Source organism: Hemicordylus capensis, chromosome 5, assembly GCF_027244095.1.
Source record: "Hemicordylus capensis ecotype Gifberg chromosome 5, rHemCap1.1.pri, whole genome shotgun sequence".
Classification (NCBI taxonomy): Eukaryota; Metazoa; Chordata; class Lepidosauria; order Squamata; family Cordylidae; genus Hemicordylus; species Hemicordylus capensis.
The window spans coordinates 69,185,844-69,208,563 of record NC_069661.1 but is presented as its reverse complement, the minus strand read 5'-3'; the positions used below and the strand labels follow the sequence as shown (position 1 = coordinate 69,208,563).

Below are 22,720 nucleotides of genomic sequence, written 5' to 3'. Positions count from 1 at the left end.
CCCAAGCACCTCAGATGGCTGAATTTTATTATCAATATTATTATTATAGATATCGTCACAGAATATAGGCTGTTCCCAGTAAAGCTGATTTTTGTAATTGGCTGATGGTGATTTCTGTGGCCCCTATGGTGTTGAGGTGCTCTTCAAGGTCTTTTGGAACTGCACCCAGGGCGCCAATTACTACTGGGATTATTTTGGTCTTTTTCTGCCACAGCCTTTCAATTTCAATTTGTAGATCTTTGTATTTGGTGATTTTTTCTATTTCTTTTTCTTCTATTCTGCTATCCCCTAGTATTGCTATGTCGATTATTTTAACTTGGTTTTCTTTCTTCTTGACTACAGTTATATCTGGTGTATTGTGTGGCAGATGTTTGTCTGTTCGTAGTCGGAAGTCCCATAATATTTTTACATCTTCATTTTCTTCAACTTTTTCAATTTTATGGTCCCACCAATTCTTGGCTACAGGTAGCTTGTATTTTTTGCAGATATTCCAGTGTATAATCCCTACTACTTTGTCATGCCTTTGTTTGTAGTCAGTCTGTGCAATCTTTTCACAACAGCTGATTAGGTGGTCCACGGTTTCATCTGCTTCTTTACAAAGGCGGCACTTGCTGTTTGTGGTGGATTTTTCAACTTTTGCTCTTATTGCATTTGTTCTTAGTGCCTGTTCTTGTGCAGCCAGTATTAAACCCTCTGTTTCTTTCTTCAAGTTGCCATTCTTAAGCCATTGCCAGGTCCTGGTGATGTCTGATTTTCCACTTATATTGTGCAAATATTGACCATGCAGTGGCTTATTTTTCCATTTTTCTGCACTTCAAGAATGCCAACTTTCACTCAGAAATCTCTCACAACAAATCTCTATTCAGATTAGACAATCACTCACTAGTGGTCTGACTATAAAGCTGGTATTAGCTTCAGTTAATGATAATTAGGCATGGACTTCAAGCCTTGTGGACCTCAAACCTCCACTAGATATAAAAGATTATAAAAAATAAATCTTAAAGAACTGCTTGTTAAACTATGAGAAATCCATATGAATATACAGTTGCAAATATCATTCTCAATGCACTCAGTATTAACATAAGTACTAATAGTATCTTTATCACAGTTCATTAGTCATACAATTTAAGCACAAGAAAAAATGTTTCAAATTTTTAATGTGCACAATCACATCCTACTATGAATAAATGAAGGAGCGCCACCCACTTTCTAGATGCAATGAAGATGGTTCATTTTGTTATAGTAAGAACTGAATCAACACCCATCAGAAGTATGCTTCACAACTTAAAAGCTTCATCATTCAGGATTTTAAAAATATGTTGTAAACTATCTCCTTCCACTAAAATTTCCAGAAGAACCCAAATCAGGCCTATTAGTGATATCCACTGTGACCAAAACACCGGGGGCGGGAACACATAAAGAGACAAAATTGTAACTACTTCTAAGCTTTGGAACTTGCTTCCCTCTATGACCTAAAGTCTACACATCACTGTCAAGGAACGCAAGTCCTTTTTCTCAAGTCAAGAATTGTGCGGCCGCAGATAAGTAAAAGATATTACTACTGGATCACTTTTCAAGCACTATGCTTTCATTACTCAGTTGTAACTTACTCAACTTTTGTAGTAAGCTCAAAATAATTGTGATTTCACAGGTGTTAGCTCTTTGACATAATTGTTTATGTCAAAAAGCTACCCTTGCTAACTTAGCCAAGTGGCACCTTTTAACGTGGTGATTCTCTTTATTTAGCAGGGGGAGAGTAACTGGCCCTATCCACCCCCAGCACAGTACGTACAGGGACTGTTGCTGGTGTCTATCTTATGTTTCTTTTTAGATTGTGAGCCCTTGGGGACAGGGATCCACCTTTATTTATTATTTCTCTGTGTAAACCGCCCTGAGCCATTTTTGGAAGGGCGGTATAGAAATCAAATCAAATCAATAAATCAAATCAAATCAAAATCAATAAATAAGGTGAATGAGGGAGAGAAACAAGCCATGGTTTGAGATTCCAAAATTCTAAGTCCTAACCAAGAGACAGAATAAGAAAATTACTTAACCCCAAATCAGTAAATAGCATGAAGTACTTTAGTGGACTTTAGTGGAATACAGGTGGACCTCTGTATTCGCAGGAGTTCTGTTCTCCACTATTACCGCAGATAGCGAAACCACAAATATAGAGTCATTAACACTGCAAGATTGTGGGAGGTCAGGTTCCTGGAGACCTGAAAATCTTGTACAAAACAGCAAAACACAGTCAAAAGGCTGGAAAAGCACCCTACCATGTTCCGCAGGCCTCCAGCGATCCAGCAATGCCCCCCAGAAGTCTAAATCCCTGCCTCTCTTTTTTGAAGAAAGAAGTTGGTTTTTTAAACGAGGCCGTTAAGCCCGTTAAAATAATGGGCACTAGTAGGGCGGCCTCTGTCGCCGTCTTTCCTCTCCCCGCGCTCGGCCCGCCCTCTCCCCCCTCGCCAGGCTTCCTCCGCCGCCTCAGCCGTTTTGCTCTTCCCCGTGCTCGGTCCTCAGAATACAGACTTTGAAGAGCAGAAATGACAGAACACATGGAACACATGGACAGCTGTGAAGATGAGTACATGGCAGAGATTTTAACCATAGGCTTCCTGATTCACAACTCACAATCACAATCTCTCTAGTCACTTCATTAGCTCTTTCTCTGCACATGCTCAGAGGCACTCTGGCCTTATTGTGTTAAAAGCTCTGGGGCTCGAAACAGAAGATTCCTAGATTTCCTTGCCTTAGGCAAAGCCACAGCCAACATATGGTTCCCTAGCACCACCACCGATGATGCCTCGCTCCAATTGCACAGAGACAGGGCGATTGTTCCATGGAGAGGAGAGGGGGGTAATCCTGGTCAAGGGTTGGGATCGTATCTGTCACAGCGAGAAGGAAGTGAGGAGGATCCGGGGGTAGGGGCCCTAGGACAGGATAAACCTGAATATTTTTGTTGTAGTCCGAGACCCACGCCACAGTGGCGGCTCTACCTGGCTGGCCCATGGGGGAAGGGGAGCATCCTTCTGGCTCTCCTGCCGCTCTGCCTTACACGACCGCAGCAGTCCGCCAGGAGACCGAGACTTGCTCGCCCACCCCACCCTCTGCCGTGGTTGCTCCAGCTCTTACCGTAGGTGACAGTCACCATCAGAGCTAAGCTCCCGCCGGGCACCGCCATCGCCGTCTGCTGCTTGCCTTTTTCACTCAAGGAGCTGTCTCGGAGTCTGCCTGCTGCCTGGCAGCAGTGCTTCCTCCCGGGCGGCAAACAGTTTATTTTAGAAGCAGCGGCGAAGCAGCAGCAGGAGGCAGCAACTGGGTCCGATGCCGGCCACGGCGGGCCCGCCACGCGGCCTGCCGTGGCCGCTGCCGCCACTTTCCGTTGTTGCAGGCGGCTGCCGGACAGCCACCGCTCCCCCCATTCCTACCTTCTGGCCCTGGTATCGGGGCCCACTGCAGGCTGCCCGTCTAGCCCTGCAACCACCAACCGCCGCCCCGCCGCCGCCATGAGCCCCACTCGCCGCCGCAGCCATCCAAACCTCAGCTCCTCAATCATTTTAGCGGCAGGGCTGGTCCCGCCGCTGCCGCGTCTGCCCTCCCCGATCCCCGCTTCTCCTCCCCGTAGTCCGTTCTCCGGGCCAGTTCTGCCGCTGCCGCTTCTGCCCTGGTGCCTGCGGCCGTTTCTCCCTCATCTGGCCGCCTCTGTCCTCCCCAGTCCCTGCTTCTTCTCCCCGTAGTCCGCTCTCGGCCCGCTGCTGATCAACATGGCCACCATGTCCCTGCAGCCATATCTTTCTCGGACGTTCTGGGCATGCGCTCCGCGCATGCCCAGAACAGCCGAGAAAGACACGGCCAGGGACACGGGATCATGCTTTAGCTCTTTATTATAGAGGATACACCAAATTGGAAATCTATTTTGCGAGGATAATTTATGTTACAATTCAAATTTGTATGTAATCTCTCACTGGTTACTTGCAGCAACTTAAAACTGCCTCTAGGTGACCAGGTATTTCCACACTCATGCCTAGGCCCTTCTTTTTCTCCCTCACAGAAAGCCCAAGGTGGCCACAAGGCCAGCAAGAGTCACTCGGCTAAATGGGTGAACACATTAGAGATCACTTGCTGCACTCTGTGCTCATATTCTGCAAAGAAATTCTCAAACTAGCCATGTAACTGATAATGAGATGCTGCATCTTAAAATAAACTATCATTTGCATTTGTTAAAGTAATTATATCCAACCTGGAAACTACATTAGGCTCTTCTACATTATTTAATGTGATAAGGAATCAATATTTCTGTAAATATTAGATGGAAATAGGTAATGCCTGTTAAAAAATTTAGACACACAAATTTGAATCATACCTGCTCCTTGGAAGAAACATTGATTCTTTGATGAATACTGAACCAGACAGAAGAATATACCAACAGGTCCCAATATCATCAGGGCTGTAAACAAATATGAGAATATGTTAGGAGGTACAACGTGGGCAGAGGAAAAAGAAGCTAAATATTATCAACATGTACAAGATAAAAACCTTAATCATTAACAGTCGTTTTTAATTGGTACTTTTCCTGTATATTCCTAATCAAGTATATTCTCTTTCTCTCTAATAACTTGATTTTAAAAATGAATTGTAAACACATCCACTGTCTTGCTAGAATGTGTAGCAATATAATAAATGCTTCCCTAAACCTTATAATAGCCACCTAATAGCACAGCGGGGAAGCAACCTGCCTAGAGAGCAGGAGGCTGTTGGCTCGAATACCCGCTTGTGAGTCTCCCAGAATATGGGAAACTCCTATATTGGGCAGAAGCGATATAGGAAGGTGCTGAAAGACATCATCTCATACTGCGCAGGTGAAGGCAATGGTAAACCACTCCTGTATTCTACCAAGAAAACCACATGGCTCTATGGTCACCAGGAGTCAACACTGACTCGATGGCCAACCTTTCCTTTTTAAACCTTATAATATTAAAGCAGAATTCTAATGAAAAGTTAGGAACAGTACTAGGAATGCAATTCTGTTTGGAATGCAGCCCAATCCTTTCCTTGTTTAATCCTTTTTAACCAGATTCCCCTGGTTAAAAAGATTTGCCAGTATAACAGTTATATTCTTGGACCAAACCGATAGAATAACCATACAAACACATTCTGATGATATCATTGCCCTTTCATTCCTGCCCCCACCCCACTCCCCTTTCCACCTAATTTGCATCACACTTGCTAAATGCTGCTATTTTGTGCAAGCTCTTCTGTGTTTTCTTCTTGGGAAGGTCAACATTAGTTAGTAGCTTCGTTTCAGAGATCAGAACTAAGTGTTTAGTTACTGATGGAGAAAACTCTGATTTCACTCCTCCTTGAGAGATTAAAACATCAGTTTCCAGAAAGTCAGGAAAATCCTTCTGTCTGCAAAACATTAGATCTCAAGAACTTGTAGAAAAGCAGTTTTGAATGTGACAACTAACTGAAAAACAAACTAGTTTCTAACAAATTCTAGAATTATAACAGTATTTTATGCCTCTTTACATACACAGTCAATTTCTTTGTCACACGTTATCACCAATTTAGGATTACTTACAGATGGAACTGAGTATTCCTATCGAAAACTTTTTCTCAATATGACAACAACAGGAGGTACCAGCAATTTCTACCTAATTGTAATTGCAAGTCACGAACAGTTAACAACAATGTAAGAGATCAGAGTTCAAAGCCAGCCCACATATTTTTTAACAAAAGATGACAGCATAGTTATTAAAATTCAGAATAAGGTGGGCTAGTTCCAGCTGAATAAACCAATCTTATTTTTTTAAAAGAACCCTGACACTTCAGGGAGAAGCACAGCATTGTGTATATTTCTAAAATGAAGGAAATCTTGTGTGTATTAATGGTAAGATATTTATCCTTTCAAAGCTAAAAGGCCACCTACCCCAATCCCTAACATACTGCCACTGCACCTGCAGCTTGGCATAAGTAATGAGTACAGGTATCCCATTACATTGGGGAGTGACCCAGATATTATGCAATACTGCCTAAACTAATAAGATCCAATTATCCAAAAATTACATCAAGGAAAGATGCTGCAAATGCTGTACTGAGTTGCAAATTAATGTGTTTTAGTACAGTAATCCCTCGACCTACGAACTACTCAACTTACGTTGTTTTCGAGTTACGAGCGACAAAAAGACCGGAAGTAGTTGCTTACCGGAAGTAGTTGCTTACTCGACCTACGAATGTTTAGATGCGGCTTCCTCGAATTACGAGTGCTTTGAGACTTCCGTGGTGCACTCCTCGACTTACGAAAATTTCAACCTCCGAACGTGCGTTCGGAATGGATTATTTACGTAAATCGAGGGACCACTGTAATCAGATTTGCACCATTTTAAAATATATCAAAATACATTAGAGGGTTTAATTCAGTTATTTAAATAAGGTTTTTCTCTTTAAATCATGATTTAAATTGCTTCGATTTAGATCAATCCACCCTGAAGGATGCAGTTAGAAATACGACAACCCTTTTTACAAATCCACACATACACAAACTCCATCATAAACTTAGCATGTTCTCAGAGTCATTTACACTATGTGAATGACTAAAAACTTGTGAGTAATTCTGCATTATGGAATGTTCATAGAGCAGTCAACATACAAGATCAGGTCAAGACCAAATAACAGTGAATAGTTGGCACCAGGAGAGCAGTGGAGCCGGGCAGGAAGCCAGCACTTCTCAAGGGACCGAGACACTGCCGGGTCATCCCCCATCCTTGCTGGAGCCAGCTTCCTATGATGCTACCCATGGCCTCCCCCAGCCCAGCTGACTTGTAGTGCTATAGGAGCCTTTCCTTCTATGGAAAGGCTCCCTGCACACTGCTACAGCTCTCTCTCTGCCCTCTCAGCTGTTCAACAGGTGGGGAGGTCTTCCAGAGGCCTCTCTGCTCGGCAGCTCTCCAGTGCAGAAGCTCTCCCCAGGAGGCAGAGTGGCCGGTGCTGGGCTACCCACCAGAGCTCTGTGCACACCCCCTCTACCCTGCAGCCCTGTGCTAAGAGCCTGTGCCTTCCTCCTCCTCTGGGCCAACAATGGAAGTGATGGGATTTCCCTTTTTTATTATTCCTCCCCGCTGTATATTAAAGGAATGGCTTGCTATAGGGCTTTGATATTGGGCATAGATGTAGGGCAGGGTAGGAGGACTCTGAATATTGAAATGGCTTTGACAAATTGTTGATTTTTAACAATGTTTTGATTTTTTTTCTAAAAACATGAAAAAAGTCCTAAAAGTAGCTTGTTTCATGGCAGAAAATTACAGAAACTTCTGTAACTGAAGCCTCCCTCTTGGACCATCATTCCACCCCCATGTGGAGGAATATGCCTTTATTTTTCTAAAAAAAGGTCTTTGATACTGAGCACAGATGTAGGGCAGGGCGAGGGGGCTCTGAATATTGCAAGCAGTTCATTTTTAAGAAATATATTCTAAAAACATCAAACAGAGTCCTATAAGTGGCTTGTCTCATGCCAGAAAATTACAAAACTGCTGGAACTGAAGCACCCCACCCCCCCGCTGATCATCATCCCACCACCATGTGGAAGAATCTGCCCCTTGCCTTCAGAAAAAAGGGTAACAAACCCCTTTTTGCCCTTCCCTTTAAATCTTTTGGAATGGCTTGGAAAAGGACTTTGATTTTAAGCACAGATGTAGGGTAGGGTAGGAGTGTTCCGTATCTCTAATTTGAAGTGGACTGGTAAATCTGTTTATTTTAAAAAAATAAATGTTTGAATTAAAAGTAAAAGTCCTATGAGTGGCTTGTTTTATGGCAGAAAGTTACAAAATAGCAAGTGTCTGTACTAAATGGTCATGTTCCACTCCACCTTGTAAGTCCAGTCATCTTGGGTACAATCCAGTTTTTCATCTTGATAAGTGTGCCACATGAGGCCCATAAATAAGAACAGTGAGGGAAATCCATTGCAGGCCAGTTCCACCCCAGGGTTTTTTAATGCTGCTACCATGGCGTTGCTCTTCCACTGTCTGCTAGAATCACATTATAATCCACAGAAGACTTAATGTAACACTTTCACAGTGCCAACGAGCCAACGGAGCTTCCACTCCTCTGCCCAGCCATCTCAGTGAAGGATTTTTAATGGGTGGAACCCACCACACATGTACCAGAGCTCCAGCAGTATGATGAAAGTCAAAAGGTTTGCTAACAGCAACGTACTTTCTCCACCCAATCAACTGGTACCTTAGGCTGGTTCCCATTTCCTTTTCATGGCATGGCATGGCTGCTGCTGCCGTTGTGGTGCTATTCAGTACTGTTACTTTAGGAGAAATAGCAATGGGAGTATGATTGCCAACTTTTATTGCCAGCCCCTGCTCTTGTGCCTTTAAGAGCAGCTTGATCTGCAGAAATTGGTAGAGGAGAGTATTCTTCGTCATACTGTAAAAAGCTTCACCAGCTGATTTCAGTAGAGTAAGTGGCTGTTAAAGACACAGGAGTAGACTGTTCCATTTATTTTCTGCTCAGCTGGCAACTAACTTTAGCATTTAAAGCCCTACACGATACGGGCCCTCCACCTTCGACCGCCTTGTTCGATATGTCCCTCACCAGGTCCTGAGATCGGCCACAAGTAATACCTTGGTGATCCTGGGCCTTAGGGATGTTAAACTGCAATCAACGAGAGCCAGGGCCTTCTCAGGGGTGGCCCAGCTCTATGGAACGGTCTCCCGGATAATATCAGAGCTCTCCATTATTTGTTGACTTTCTGTAAGGCATGCAAGATGGAAATGTTCCGTCAGGTGTTCGGTTGCTGAGATAGCTGGTCGTAGAGTGATCTGGTAATCCATGGTTATTACGTTATGTAATGAGTACTGTATGGGGTTGTGGTTATGATGTTATGTATGATGTATTTTATAGAACTGTGTTGCTTTATATGTTATTGCTTGTAAGCTGCCCTGAGTCCTATGGGAGTAGGGTGACATATAAATCTAAATAAACATACAGACAAACAAACAAACTATTGGTGAGCTGTGTGGTGGCTGTTGCTCCAGACAGATATTTGGGACACTGACCTGATAATTATGTTATGCTTTAACTCTCACATAATGGCTGGGGATGATGGAAAATAAAGTTTAACAACAGCTGGAGGGACAAGTTTGCCCACCCCTATCTTAGGAGTGCTATTGGAGTGGGTGTGGCTATGTGGGAAGGGCTGCTGCATGGGTGTGGCTATGTGGCCTGGCAAGGTGAGCACCTGTACTTCTAATTTCTGATTACACCAGTGGATTGGTACATTCTAACCTGAAAAGTGCCAGTTCTTCCCCCTCCCCTGAGTAGCACTGCATGGCAACCCTCCATCCCCTCTATGGTAGCAAGGCTCAGCAACAGGCCATACACTCATATATACCCTATTCTAGATGAGGCTTCCTCTAAGAGCTATGCCAATATTTATCTAATCTTTATAATATGCAGAATCAGCTATGAAATTCTTAAAAACCACTTGCCCTACTGGGTAATGCTAGCTAGAGAGTTCCCTGTGGAAAAATAGATTTCCAATAGAACACATATAAATAAGCAATTCTGATTTACTGCAGTGCAGACCTGGCCAGATCCCAAGACAACTTTGCCAAATGTCTAAGCTATCAGAAGGTATAGTATACCTTCAGGGGAGTGAGAAAAACAGACTATGCTGCAGCTACTCTTTGCATTATTAAATATCTACTGGATGACTTTCACAAAAGCAAGTGAGAGCACAATGAGAAAGCATATACAGTACACTGCCTGAAGAAGTCTCAGCATACTACTTGAAATTAGTATACTGAGCTTTGCTGAAGATTCAAAAATAGCTTTCATTTCCTCAGAAGGCTTTTCAACATTTTCAAAGGTCTCTCCTTTGCCCTTGGAAGCAAACATTAAATGAGAGAATCAGGTAAAAACCTCTGATTAAAGGTTGCCATGTAATAGATGCTCACTGGAAACAACAGTTTACCGATCAGTAGCCAACAATGAAACATATTGTCATTCATTCATTCATTCATTCATATTCTCTCTCTCTCTCTCTCTCTCTCTCTCTCTCTCTCTCACACACACACACACACACACACACACACACACACAATCTTGTTCTGAGAATCAGTCCATTTTATAGTTATAGCTCTATGGCCCTCAGTTAACCCTAGAACAAAAGCAGCTGTCTTCACATCTTAGCAATAAAGGTCACTGATTGCCTTGGGATGTTTTATAAAAAGACATCCTGGGTTGCAGAAACATCAAACTGGATGTTTTTCAAACTTTTCATATTGTCTCTTTCCTATAACTGAAATTATAGATCTAGCAGAATAAACTTTATCACTTCCTATGAACACATGAATCCCAAAACCTAGATAGTTGCTTCTCTTCTTTTGGATCAGATACATTTATTTTGCACCTGATCAGTAGTGGAATGGAAGAGTTTGGGAGATGAGAGATCTAGATGATTTAACTGCTCTTTCCTCCAACTAAGAAGTGTCTGAGTTAATAGGGCAGTGGTTCTACTGTTCAGATTGGAAGAGCCGACATAGTCAGAAGACTGTTGTATCCTATAAGAGTCCTAGGAGGGTTTTAGGGTTGGTTCTGCCGGTGTTTCTTTTGATGCCCTGGTGGAGAACTGGAATAGGAAGCTTACCAGGGCAGTAGACACTATCGCCCCTTAAGCGCCTTCTCCGTTCTGCTGCGAAACCAGATCCATGGTATACTAAACAGCTATGGGAGCTGGAGCGGCAAGGAAGAAGGCTGGAGTGTAAGTGGAGGAAGACTAGATTTGAATCAGATAAGACACTGCACAAAGACCATTTGAAGGCTTATTCTGCGGCAATACAAGAAGCAAAGAAGCAATTCTATTCTGCACATATTGAGCCCGCAAGTTGGCGTCCAGCAGAGTTGTTCAGAGTTGTGCGGGGATTCTTCTCTGAACATAGTTCTGGATTTTTCATTATCCCACTGTGATGCTTTTAACAACTTTTTTGTGGATAAAATTTCTCATATTCAAGCTGACTTGGACTCCACGGTTATGGCAGGATCAACTACAGAGGTGCCCAGTATTTCCTCTGGTTCAATTAGAATGGATCATTTTGAGTTTGTGATTCCTGAGGATGTGGACAAACTCCTTGGAAATATTCAGCCTATCACTTTTAGTCTGGATCCATGCCCAACGTGGCTTATAACATCTAGGAATATAGGAACATAGGAAGCTGCCATATATTAAGTCAGACCATTGGTCTATCTAGCTCAGTATTGTCTTCACAGACTGGCAGCGGCTTCTCCAAGGTTGCAGGCAGGAATCTCTCTCAGCCCTATCTTGGAGAAGCCAGGGAGGGAAGTTGGAACATTCTGCTCTTTCCAGAGCGGCTCCATCCCCTGAGGGGAATATCTTATAGTACTCACACTTCTAGTCTCCCTTTCATATGCAACCAGGGCAGACCCTGCTTAGCTAAGAGAACAAGTCATACTTGCTACCACAAGACCAGCTCTCCTCTCCTAGCAGGGAGATTGTTAGAGATGGCCTAGTTGACATTATAAATGCCTCACTGAGGGAGGGCAGGATGCCTCCACGATTGAAGGAGACAATGTGAGACCTTTGCTTAAGAATCCTGCCCTAGAGCACTCAGTGACAGATAATTATAAGCCAGTCTCCAACATCCCTTGGGTGGGCAAGGTAATTGAAGGGTGGTGGTTGATCCACTCCAGACAGTTTGGGATGATACTGATTATCTAGATCCATTTCAAACTGGCTTTAGAGCAGGCTATGGGGTGGAGACAGCTTTGGTTGGCCTGATGGGTGATCTCTACCAAGGAATGGACAGAGGGAGTGTGACTCTGTTGATTCTTTTGGATCTTTCTGCAGCTTTCAATACTATCAACTATGGTATCCTTCTGAATCGCTTCGGGGACTTGGGATGGGTGGCACTGCTTTGCAGTCGTTCCATTCCTATCTCTCTGGTGTCACTCAAAGATAGTTGCTCACTGAAATGAGAGCCATTGTATGATGTCCCTCAGGGCTCCATCCTATCGCCGATGCTTTTTAGCATCTACAGTACATGAAACCTCTGGGTGAGATCATCAGGAGATTTAGAGCAGGGTGTTATCAATATACTGATGACACCCAAATCTATTTCTCCATTATAACATCATCATCAGGAAATAGCATAGCCCTGCTAAATGCATGCCTACAGGCAGTAATGGATTGGATGAGGGATAATAAATAGCAATAGCAATAGCACTTACATTTATATACCGCTCTATAGCCGGAGCTCTCTAAGCGGTTTACAATGATTTTAGCATATTGCCCCCAACATTCTGGGTACTCATTTTACCGACCTCGGAAGGATGGAAGGCTGAGTCAACCTTGAGCCCCTGGTCAGGATCGAACTTGTAACCTTCTGGTTACAGGGCGGCAGTTTTACCACTGCGCCACCAGGGCGCAATAATAAATTGAAGCTAAATCCAAGCAAGACAGAAGTACTCATGGTGAGATGTCATACTTCGAGGAACGTGATAGATGTTCCTGTTCTGGATGGGGTTGCACTCCTCTCGAAGGAACAGGTATGTAGTTTGCGAGTGCTTCTGGACCCAGGCCTCATTCTAGTTTCTCAGGTTGAGACTATGGCCAGGAGCACTTTCTATCAACTTCAGTTGATATGACAGCTGAATCTGTTCCTTGAGGATAATGATCTCAGAACTGTGGTGCACTCTCTTGTAAACCTCTAGGCTTGACTTCTGCAATGTGCTCTATGTGCCGACAATGAGGGAGGCTTGGTTGTCGTGACCGCAGGATAGGGCCTTCTCTGTTGCTGCCCCCAGACTTTGGAATGTTCTCCCAGTGGCCATTCACTCCTTGGACTCCATCACAGTTTTTAGAAAGCTTGTTAAATCTTGGCTTTTTATCCAGGCCTTTACATGATTGTTTCTATTGCTGCTTCTGTATGTTTTACCCACGTATAGTTTTTATTTTTATATTTTATATATTTTAAATCAGATTCCTTTCATATTTTTAGCTTAATATTTTTAACTGTTATTTTTATTGTATGTTTTTTTAACTTTTGTAAACCACCTTGGGATTGTTTTTAATGAAAGGCGGTATATAAACTTAACAACAGACAGACAATAAATACATGTGGGACTGCCTTGTATGTAGTTTGGATACTTCAGTTGGTTCAAAATGTAGCAGCTAGACTGGTCTCCAAGGTATCTTGGAAATACCATATTACGCCTGTTTTAAAACAGTTGCATTGGCTGCCAAGAGGTTTCTGGGCAAAATACAAAACACTGGTGATTACTTTTAAAGCTCTAAATGGCATAGGATGGAGTTATCATGGAGAGCGCCTCCTTCTACATGATCCCCACCACACATTAAGATGAGAGAGGTCTGTCTCCATATACTGCCAGCTTGTATGGCAGCGATTCAGGAGCAGGCCATCTCTGTAATCACTCCTAGACTGTGGAATGTGCTCCCTATAGACATACATGGGTTAACATCTTTACCAGCCTCCAAAAGAGCACTTAAGACACATTTTTATGAACCCAAGACATTTTTTTAGTAATTTCTGAGGTTTAAAATTTTTAATTCTTGTTTAGATTTTTAATTGCTGTTATTTTTGAATTTGTTAAGATTTTTAATTATTGTTTTAATAGCTATTCTTGTTTTTAAGCTACTTTCCAGTAAGCTTATGAGATCACCCAGCAGAGAGAGAGAGAGAGGCAGAGAGAGAGAGAGACAGACAGACAGAGAGAAACCATGTGTGTCCCTGTCCCCACCATCAACTTCGCAATGCCTGGACCAATATGAACCAAATTGGGTACAGTTGTAGGGGCACATGGGGAAACCTCAACGTCGTAGTTTGTGATGATGTCATCTACCCCAAACCCAGATGGCAGACACATGAATGTTGGATGTGCAAGTGGGCTAACTTGTGGACTGTCTAACCAATTTGAACCAAATTAGGTACAGCAGTAGTGAGTGACACAAGAAACAACTTAATGGCATAGTTTGCGATGATGTCATCCACCCTGATTCAAGATGGCGGCTACATAAACTTTGGAGGCACAAGTGGGCTAACTTGTGAACTGCCTAAACGACTTGAAATAAATTTACTCCAGCTGTAGGGGCACATAGGGATGCCCTAATGGCATGGTGTGTGATGACATCATCCACTCCAAGTCAACATGGCAGCTGTGTGAACATCTGAGGCACAAGGGGGCTAATTTGTGGGCTGTCTAACCAATTTGAACCTCATTTGGTACAGTTGCAGTGAGTGACACACAGGGACACCTCAATGGCATAGCCTGTGATGATTTCATCCACCCTGATTCAAGACGGTGGCCTGTTGAATTTTTGAGACGCAAATGCACTAACTTGAGGACTGTCTAACTGATTTGAACCAAATTTGGTACAGTTGTAGTGAGTGACACATATGGACACCTGTGTTGTTTGTAATGATGTCGTCCACCTCGATCCAAGATGGCGGACGTGTGAACATTTGCGGTGCAAGAGATCTAGCTTGTGGACCTCAATTTGAACCAAATTTAGTCCAGTTGTAGAGACAGAGAAAGGAAAGTAAGCTGATCAGTTCTTACTAGAACAACTTGTTTTTGTGAACCACCTGGAGCCTCTAGAGTCAGGTGGTATATCAAATTCATAAATACATACGAGATAGAGGCTGAACTACCCCCTTCGCTAGTGATGCCTGCATCAGGACTGAGAAGCAGTTTGATTTCTCTCAGATCTTTCATAATGCAGCCAGTTTGTTTGGAAGCCACTATCTGGCTAGCCCTACTCTGGGATTTATTTCTTGATCATGCTAGAGTGTGTTGCAATACTGGGGGGAAACAACAAAATGGCTGTGTGCACACTGATGCAATACACTCACAGAATGCCCATCAATACAACAGGCATAGGTATATGCAAAGAGCATAATATGCAAGCACCTCTGTGGTTCCCTGACAGTAAGAGTCAGTCCACCAACAGTCAAGTACCGAGGACAGATTTTTCCTTTACTGCAGCTATACCTCCTAATGCAGTATGTTACTATTCCTCATAGGGATGTATGGATCTAATTCCCTTACACAGAAATAAAAGGGTATGACACTATTAAGTTGGGGGTTCTGTATGTGATCTATGCCCCACAGTGAGCTCACTGATTAAAAGTGAAGATCGCTCACATCTGCAATGCCTCATCTTCTGCTGTGTATCTTGATGGAATCTTGGCAACTGACACAGAAGGCATTCTAGAGAATTAGATTTTGGATGTTTTTAACCAATGTGCTGGTCTAATAGGAGAAGAAAGGTAGAACACAGGAAGGCAAAAAAACAAAATAAAAACCAGTGTTTCAAGGACAAAGGGGGGGTTGCCCTGAAAACTGTATTCCCTGCGAGTCACCACCTCCTAAATAGTGAGACCCAAGCTCAAGGAAAACACCTGCCAAAAACATCCACAGGTGGGCTGGATGACCTCCATACATTGTGAACAAGAACCCTTCATGATAAAATGTTTCTTTTTCCGCAGAGTAGGAGGTCATCCATTAACGTGGGATATGTCCCCACCAGTGAAGAAGAAGGGAAGGATGTGTTTATACTACTTGCTGGAGGATGGTATGCCCAAATGCTGCCTCAGCTGAGAGATAGGAAGCAAAGTGTCTGACGAAGGGTGTGGCTGACAACCAGGTAGCTGCTTTACAATGTTGACCCAGTGGTCCATGGGCAGAAAAAGCCACTGACATCGAGGCACTACTGGTATGTGTGGAATGTGCAGTAATGCCAGAAGGAATAGGAAGTTGCAGAGATTCGTAGGCTAACGTGGTGCATGCCCGAAGCCACCAGGAAAGGGTACCTTGAACACCTTGGCACCCAAGGACAAAGGATAAAAGGAGACAAGAGGAAAACTTTTTTGCCAAATATAGGTATGAAGAGCCTATATGTCTATGGTATGCCAATGCTTTTCCCATTTGGGCACAAGAAGTAATACTGAACAAACACCTTGACCTATATCTATCAAGGGGACGGGTTCTATTGCCCTAATCTGCACCAGGTGACGTTGATTCATCTGAAGATGTTTGTTCCGATTCCTGAAAGTGGGGGAAACTATGAAGGGGGGGAAGTTTGGGGTCTGGGGGGGTCCTTTGGGTCATTGTTGCCATTGGTTGCGCCAGGTGGAGAAAATAAGAGATGTGGTTATCCCTGTATTGGGATCCAGGTTGTCTAGACAATTATCTGAGAGGTGAAAGGGAGACATGTTAGAATTTTTGAAATTCTCTGTGCCCTACTAGCATAGCTCTCTTTTTATCCTGGATTTCAAGCATGATCGGGTCCAGATATTACCCAAGTAATTTAGCCCCCTGGAAGAGGGTCGAGGCCAAATTGAATTTAGATTTGGGGTCAATGTTCCAGTGCTTTAGCCAAAGGCATCTGCATATCAGACACCATGGGCCTGGAGGCATGTTGTATAGAGCCCAAGCTGGAATCTGCCATGAGCGCAGATGCTTTGGTTAACTTATTAATGCCATATAGGAGTTTAGTATTGTCTGGAAAAATATACTTGGCCAATTTTTTTCACAGAGAATGGAGGAGCGAGCAAGGATAGAGTTGGTGGCTGCCACCCTGATAACAGTTGCAGAAGCCTCGTGGGCCCCAAGTAGGAGGAAGTCACATTTTTGTCCTCCGGAATTTTTAATTGCTCTTTACCTTCCTTTTAACACTGTGCCTCAGACCAACTGGGTGGCCAGGGTATCAACCTGAGGAACTACTATATAAGAGACATATATGTAAGATACGTAACATCTCATATATGTTGTACAAATCTGACGTAGAGGCTGACTAGTAGGGCTTATACAACCCTTGTAGCCAACACTTGTCTTCTAAAGCATTTATTTATTTATTCATTCAGCATCTCAGTTTCTTTACCTCAGATCTGCACCAGATTTGAAGGGGTGGCGTCATCTAGTTTGTATCCCTAAACTTCAGGCAGATAGTTTAGATTTTATCACCAATAGACTATCCAGGGCTTATAGCGTGAAAATGCTAAAAACAATCTGCAATAAAGCAAGTTTATTTGGTAAGCGTTTTGTTTCACTATGGAAGCTCCTTCTCAGTGGCATGATAATTTTTTCTTTCTACTGAAAAAACTGTTCATTTTGTGGGTCACTATGGTGTCTTAAGCCTCGTCTGATAAAAGTTAAGACCCATGTGTCTCCAGATTAATAAACCATAATAATCTGAAACAGAATTATCTTCAAACTCACCAACTACTACCCCCACTTCAGCTTTTAAATTTTCTGACAACTCATAGTTATTATTTTATTTTAATATATTTTATTAAATATATAAGATATATTAAATATATTTTAATATATTATTAGAATATTTTAATTCTGTTTTGGGAACAGTTGACAACTCAACCCAACAGAGCAAATGGGAACCATTGCAACTCAGTCCAACAGAGCAATCAAGGCCCAAACAGCAAAGTTTTCAAAGTATTATTCTGATTAAAATTATTCTAAAACTTGCCTACCAAATAATATGATAATCATGCAGGTCTCAAAGCACAAATTAGCTCTTCCCCATACAGAGTATCAAAATTTCTGTAACTTCAACTAAATGAACTCACAGTTTTCTTCAGAAATACAAATCCAAATGAAATTAGTAGATTCAGGAACAGGGGCAGTGTGATCTCACCTCATGATTGCTGCAACAGTGAATAAGGACACCACAAGAAGCAGGCAATTTCTGTTCATTTAAAACTTGTACAGTGGTCCCTCGACTTACGAACTACTCGACATAAGTATTTTTCGAGTTACAAACAGCAGTTTTAGATCCGGTTTTAGATGCGGTTTTTTCGACTTACAAATTTTTAGATGGGGTTTCCTCGACTTACGAATTTTACATGCGGTTTCCTTGACTTGCCTGCCTGTTTACTGCCTGTTTATTCTTGAAAAGAAATGTTCCTGTGCAGTTTGCAAGCCTTACTGGGGGTCTGGGTCTTTTTTCTAGGCTCCGGAACGCATTAATCCGTTCCCAATGCATTCCTATGGGAAACCGCTTTTCGACTTACGAACTTTTCGACTTACAAATGTGCATTCAGAACGGATTAATTTCGTAAGTAGAGGGACCACTGTACTTCATTTTTTTTCTTAAAAATTAAAACTTTTTAAAAGGAGGTTGATTTGGTGATAGTGATGGTAGCACTTTAAGAACTTGAGTTTTGGAGCCTGGGATGTGAAGGAGGTGGAAGTAACCGTCTCTCACTAGAAGCTCACACAGCAGGAGGATTGAGTGCTGAACCATTTTACCAACCTGAAACTCGAGATGGCACACACAGGATTCCCAAACTATATCCCATCCAGGAAATGATCAGAATCAGACCAGCTGAGATTCATCAGGGTTGCTGCACCATGTACCCTCAGACCATGCCCTTCTCGTGTTTTTGGGTTGTTGTTTGTTTGTTTGTTTTTGGGGGGGTACAGAAAAATGAGCCTGGCCAGCTCCCTGCCATGATTCTCCTCATTGTCCATCAGCCATAGTGAGCCACTAGCATTTGCTGGAGTTATGCCCATACCAACTTCTGAACTGAAGGGCCAGGTGCCTCAGTTCTCTCCATGGATATATAGCACCTGCTTGGTTCTGTGCCACAAGCCACCTGCTCTTTCTCTGCTGCAATGTGTGTCACTGTGATGCCAGACTTTTTTGGAACCATGCCATCACCAATATCTAGGAGCAGTGCCCTCTGGGAGCAGAGGTTTTGACAAGAAAACTGGGGAGAGGCTCAGATCAGGCACCTTTGTCCCTGCAGTCTGCCACCTTTGTGCTCAGTTCAGAGTAATAGCCATTGCTCTGCACTTGGAAATTGCTCTACACTATTTCCCATTTGACAGTATCTGCCTGGGTGAAGTGGTTCGCACCTTAGAAAGGGAACCATTGCCTTGCAGAGCATGATTCTCCCTTGGATCAGATGTGCTGCCTGCAACCACTCTGGCAGAAACCCCGTGTTGCATGCACTCTCTCTTTCTCTCTGTGCGACTTTTGGTTTTAGGTTTTTTGTTGTTCCCTAGGTACCATCTGCACCAATGCACACGAAGTTGCAGAGATAATGCTGAAGCAATTTAGAAGTTCAGAAGGGGTTCCCCCCCCCCCAAGGTTATATGGCCTGGACTTTTAGAATGAGTGGGTGGAGCAACCTTTCCAAGGATACACCCCCTTCCATGGTAGAAGAACATACTGTATGTGCAAGCCTCCAAAATGTGTTGGGGGGGGGAGGAGTTGAAGTGCATTTGAAACCCTAAAATCTTCTGCAAGGATATGGCTTCATCACTTCATCAGAGATCCTATTCTACCCTGTCCTCTAGCCCCATTTAGATTCTCAACATAGCTGCATGTGGGCATCCCACTTTCCTAATATACAAAACTAGTAATTTTAAGCCCGTTAAAATAACGAGCGCTAGTAGGATTGTGTAGAAATGTTTGTCTGATTTGTCTCTCCTCCATAGCAAGGGTCGTGGTTTTTTTCTTCTTCTTGTTGTTTTTGTGTATTTATTATGTTTTTAGACACACTGTTAACTTGCCCCCCTTTTTGTGTTGTTGGTGACTTGTTTAAAGTGTGTAAGAATAAAATTTTCAATTTGGAAACATATATTTAGTCATTACTTTTCCTTAATTGACTAATCCGTTGAAAACACTGAAAGTCCAGCACAGGAAAAGATGATAAGCAAAAATGCCTCAACACAGCAAACACTATGTGGTTTACCCTCTGGGCTCCTCGCGGCTGGGATGGGCTCGCCGACGCCGCCTCTGCCGGACCCGTTGCCGCCGTTTTTCTCCTCCTGGCAGTCGGGCCGGATCTACCGTCCGCCTCCGCACCACCGCCTCGGCCGGCTTCCCCCGCCACCTCTTCCCCCCGCCCGGCTTTGGCAGCGCCGCCAGGCCTCGGCCGCGGCGCATCCTCTGGCCGAGGCCACAGCTCCGCCGCCGCCGCGGCTGGCTTCCTCCGCCGCCTCTTCCCCCCGCCTGGCTTCGGCGGCATGGCCAGGCCTTGGCCATGGCTCCGCCGCCGCCGAGGCCAGCTTCCCCCACCGCCTCTTCCCCCCGCCCGGCTTCAGTGGCGCCGCCAGGCCTCGGCCACAGCTCTGTCGCCGCCTCGGCCGCGCCGCGACCTCTGGCCGAGGCCGCGGCTCCACTGCCGCCTCGGCCGGCTTTCTCCACCGCCTCTTTCCCCCGCCTGGCTTCGGCGGCGCAGCCAGACCTTGGCTATGGCTCTGCTGCCGCCGAGGCCAGCTTCCCCCGCCGCCTCTTCCCCCCGCCCGGCTTCGCAGCGGCCGCTTCTCCTCGGCCACCGCTTCTCCTCCTCCCGCCCATGATGGCCGCCTGGTCCCAGCGGCCGTGTCTCCCTCGGCGTGTTCTGGGCATGCGCTCTGCGCATGCCCAGAACAGCCGAGGGAGACACGGACGCACGCCAGGCACTTTATTATATAGGATACCGTTTCTTCATACAGAATCTGAGAGAAGATATTCTAGCTTTATCTTAACATATAGAAGAGGGATTCCACACAATTCTAAGCATGCTTACCCAGAGGTAAGTCTCAAAGTTCAATGGGAATTACTTGTAAGTATGTATGCACAGGACAACTGTCTTAAAGGTAAAGTGTGCCGTCAAGTTGATTTTGACTCCTGGCGCCCACAGAGCTCTTTGGTTTTCTTTGATAGAATACAGGAGGCGTTTGCCATTGCCTCTCTGGTAGAATACAGGAGGGGTTTGCCACTGCCTCCTATGAGCAGTATGAGATGATGACTTTCAGCATCTTCCTATATCGCTGCTGCCTGATATAGTACAGTGGGGATTTGAACTGGCAACCGTCAAGCATTTCCTCACTGCTCCACTTAAGGTGAACGACAACAGTCTTAGCTTATCCATATTGATATGTTACATTATTCCTAGGGGGAAATATGCACCCATTCACACAGAGAAAAATAGGCCAATCAATCGTTTAAAGTTTGATCCTAGCATGAGATCATTTTGAAGAGAAACCTCAGACCTTATTAAAAGGGCAGGGAAGAAACAATTTGAAATGTTCCCGGTTCATACTGGGGGGAAAGCAGAATCAAAAGGCAGAGTTATACTGAACTGCCAGTCTATTTCGAGTGTAACCCAAAAACAATTCAACTAGCACTTTACTCTTACAATGGGATTAAAGTTAGAATATATGATGTATAGGTCACCTTTATACTCTGAGTCTGAGTCCTTTATACTCTTTATACACATACAGAAATCCCTAAATGCTTTCTAATTCTGTAACAGCCAAATGCTGTGAAACAGCTTCTAGAAAACTGGATAAATAACCAAATTCTGTAACAGCCAAATGCTGTGAAACAGCTTCTAGAAAACTGGATAAATAACCAAATTCTGTTTTCTTCCTAATTGCTGCAGATACAAACTGGTGGACCACAAATAAAAGTATTTAAATTTGGCAGTCTTATTCTGGAAGTAACATACAATGAACATCAACCAGTGTTCCAAGGCGTGCGCATGTGCACACACTCATACTTTTTTTGATATGCACTCAATTTTAGATCCTGCTCAGGTTTAATCAGAGAAGTACCACTCTGAATGCATGTGCACACTCACACTGCCTTGATGTTTCCACCCAGTTACAAAACTCATTCCGCACACAGATGAAAAAAATTAGAGAACACTAACATGAACACACAAGGGATCCAGTGTGGTGCAGTATTGAAGACATTTGAATTAGATGTGTAAAACCTAGTTCCAAATCCCAATTTAACCATCAAATTAACTGAGTGGGTTTGGAAAGTCACTTCCAATTGCCACCCAATACTTGTTCCCAGATCCAAATCAAACAGCAGTGAAGAGAAATTCCTGAGGGCACCCCAACTACTACAAGGAGCACACCACAAGGAGCCATTTCCTGTCACTAGTAAGTAAGCAAAATGTGCCGTCAAGTTGATTTCAACTCCTGGCACCCACAGAGCCCTGTGGTTTCCTTTTGGTAGAATACAGGAGGGGTTTACCCTTCCGCGCAGTATGAGATGATGCCTTTCAGCATCTTCCTATATCGCTGCTGCCCAATACAGTACCAGTGGGGATTCAAACCGGCAACCTTCTGCTTGTTAGTCAAGCATTTCATCCCTTAAAAAGAAATTTCAGTTAAATGTAGATGACTACAGTGAAGGATTCTGTGTGCTATCCTCACATCAGTACTGGGTTTGGACTTGGGAACAGGTAAAGCACACTACAGAAACCAGAAAAGAAATACAAATACAGCTGGTTGAGTGAAGTCCTCCCTTTGGTCAATGTTACTCTCCTTTAGTGTTGCCTCTATCCTAATGGGCTATAATGCCAATTGCAATTTAGCTTCTTTCTTCTTCTGCCACTGAATATCACTGTTTGCCACTTAGGTGACTGGGTGAATTTCTTGTTCCAACTGAGCAGAATATTATATGGCTGAGTTGTAAAGCCAATGGGTACATAAAAATTATAATTAAGTTTTCAAAGTTATGGAGCTCCTTCACTGCTGACAACAGCTCCCTCACCTCCTTCCATAAACAGGTGATGGCCACCCTATTTCTCCAGGACTTTGAGAAAGGAACCTGGGTGACATTTTTTGCTGTATTTGTTCTGCTCTGTCCATGCTTGGTTTTAAATGAATGTATTGATTTTAATTTGCTATCAATATTTTTTAAGGTTTTCTG

General features: G+C 43.6%; 1 protein-coding gene across 5 annotated transcripts in view; it reads right to left on the bottom strand.

The window, feature by feature from the left end:
- Window positions 1-22,720, bottom strand: part of RAPGEF2 (Rap guanine nucleotide exchange factor 2) — a 281,466-nt gene that overhangs the window by 150,563 nt on the left and 108,183 nt on the right. For all 5 annotated transcript variants that reach the window (XM_053255205.1, XM_053255201.1, XM_053255203.1 and 2 more), the window contains exon 4: window positions 4,364-4,447. In XM_053255205.1, the coding sequence (XP_053111180.1) occupies window positions 4,364-4,447 (84 nt within the window). The remainder of the gene's footprint in view (window positions 1-4,363; window positions 4,448-22,720) is intronic.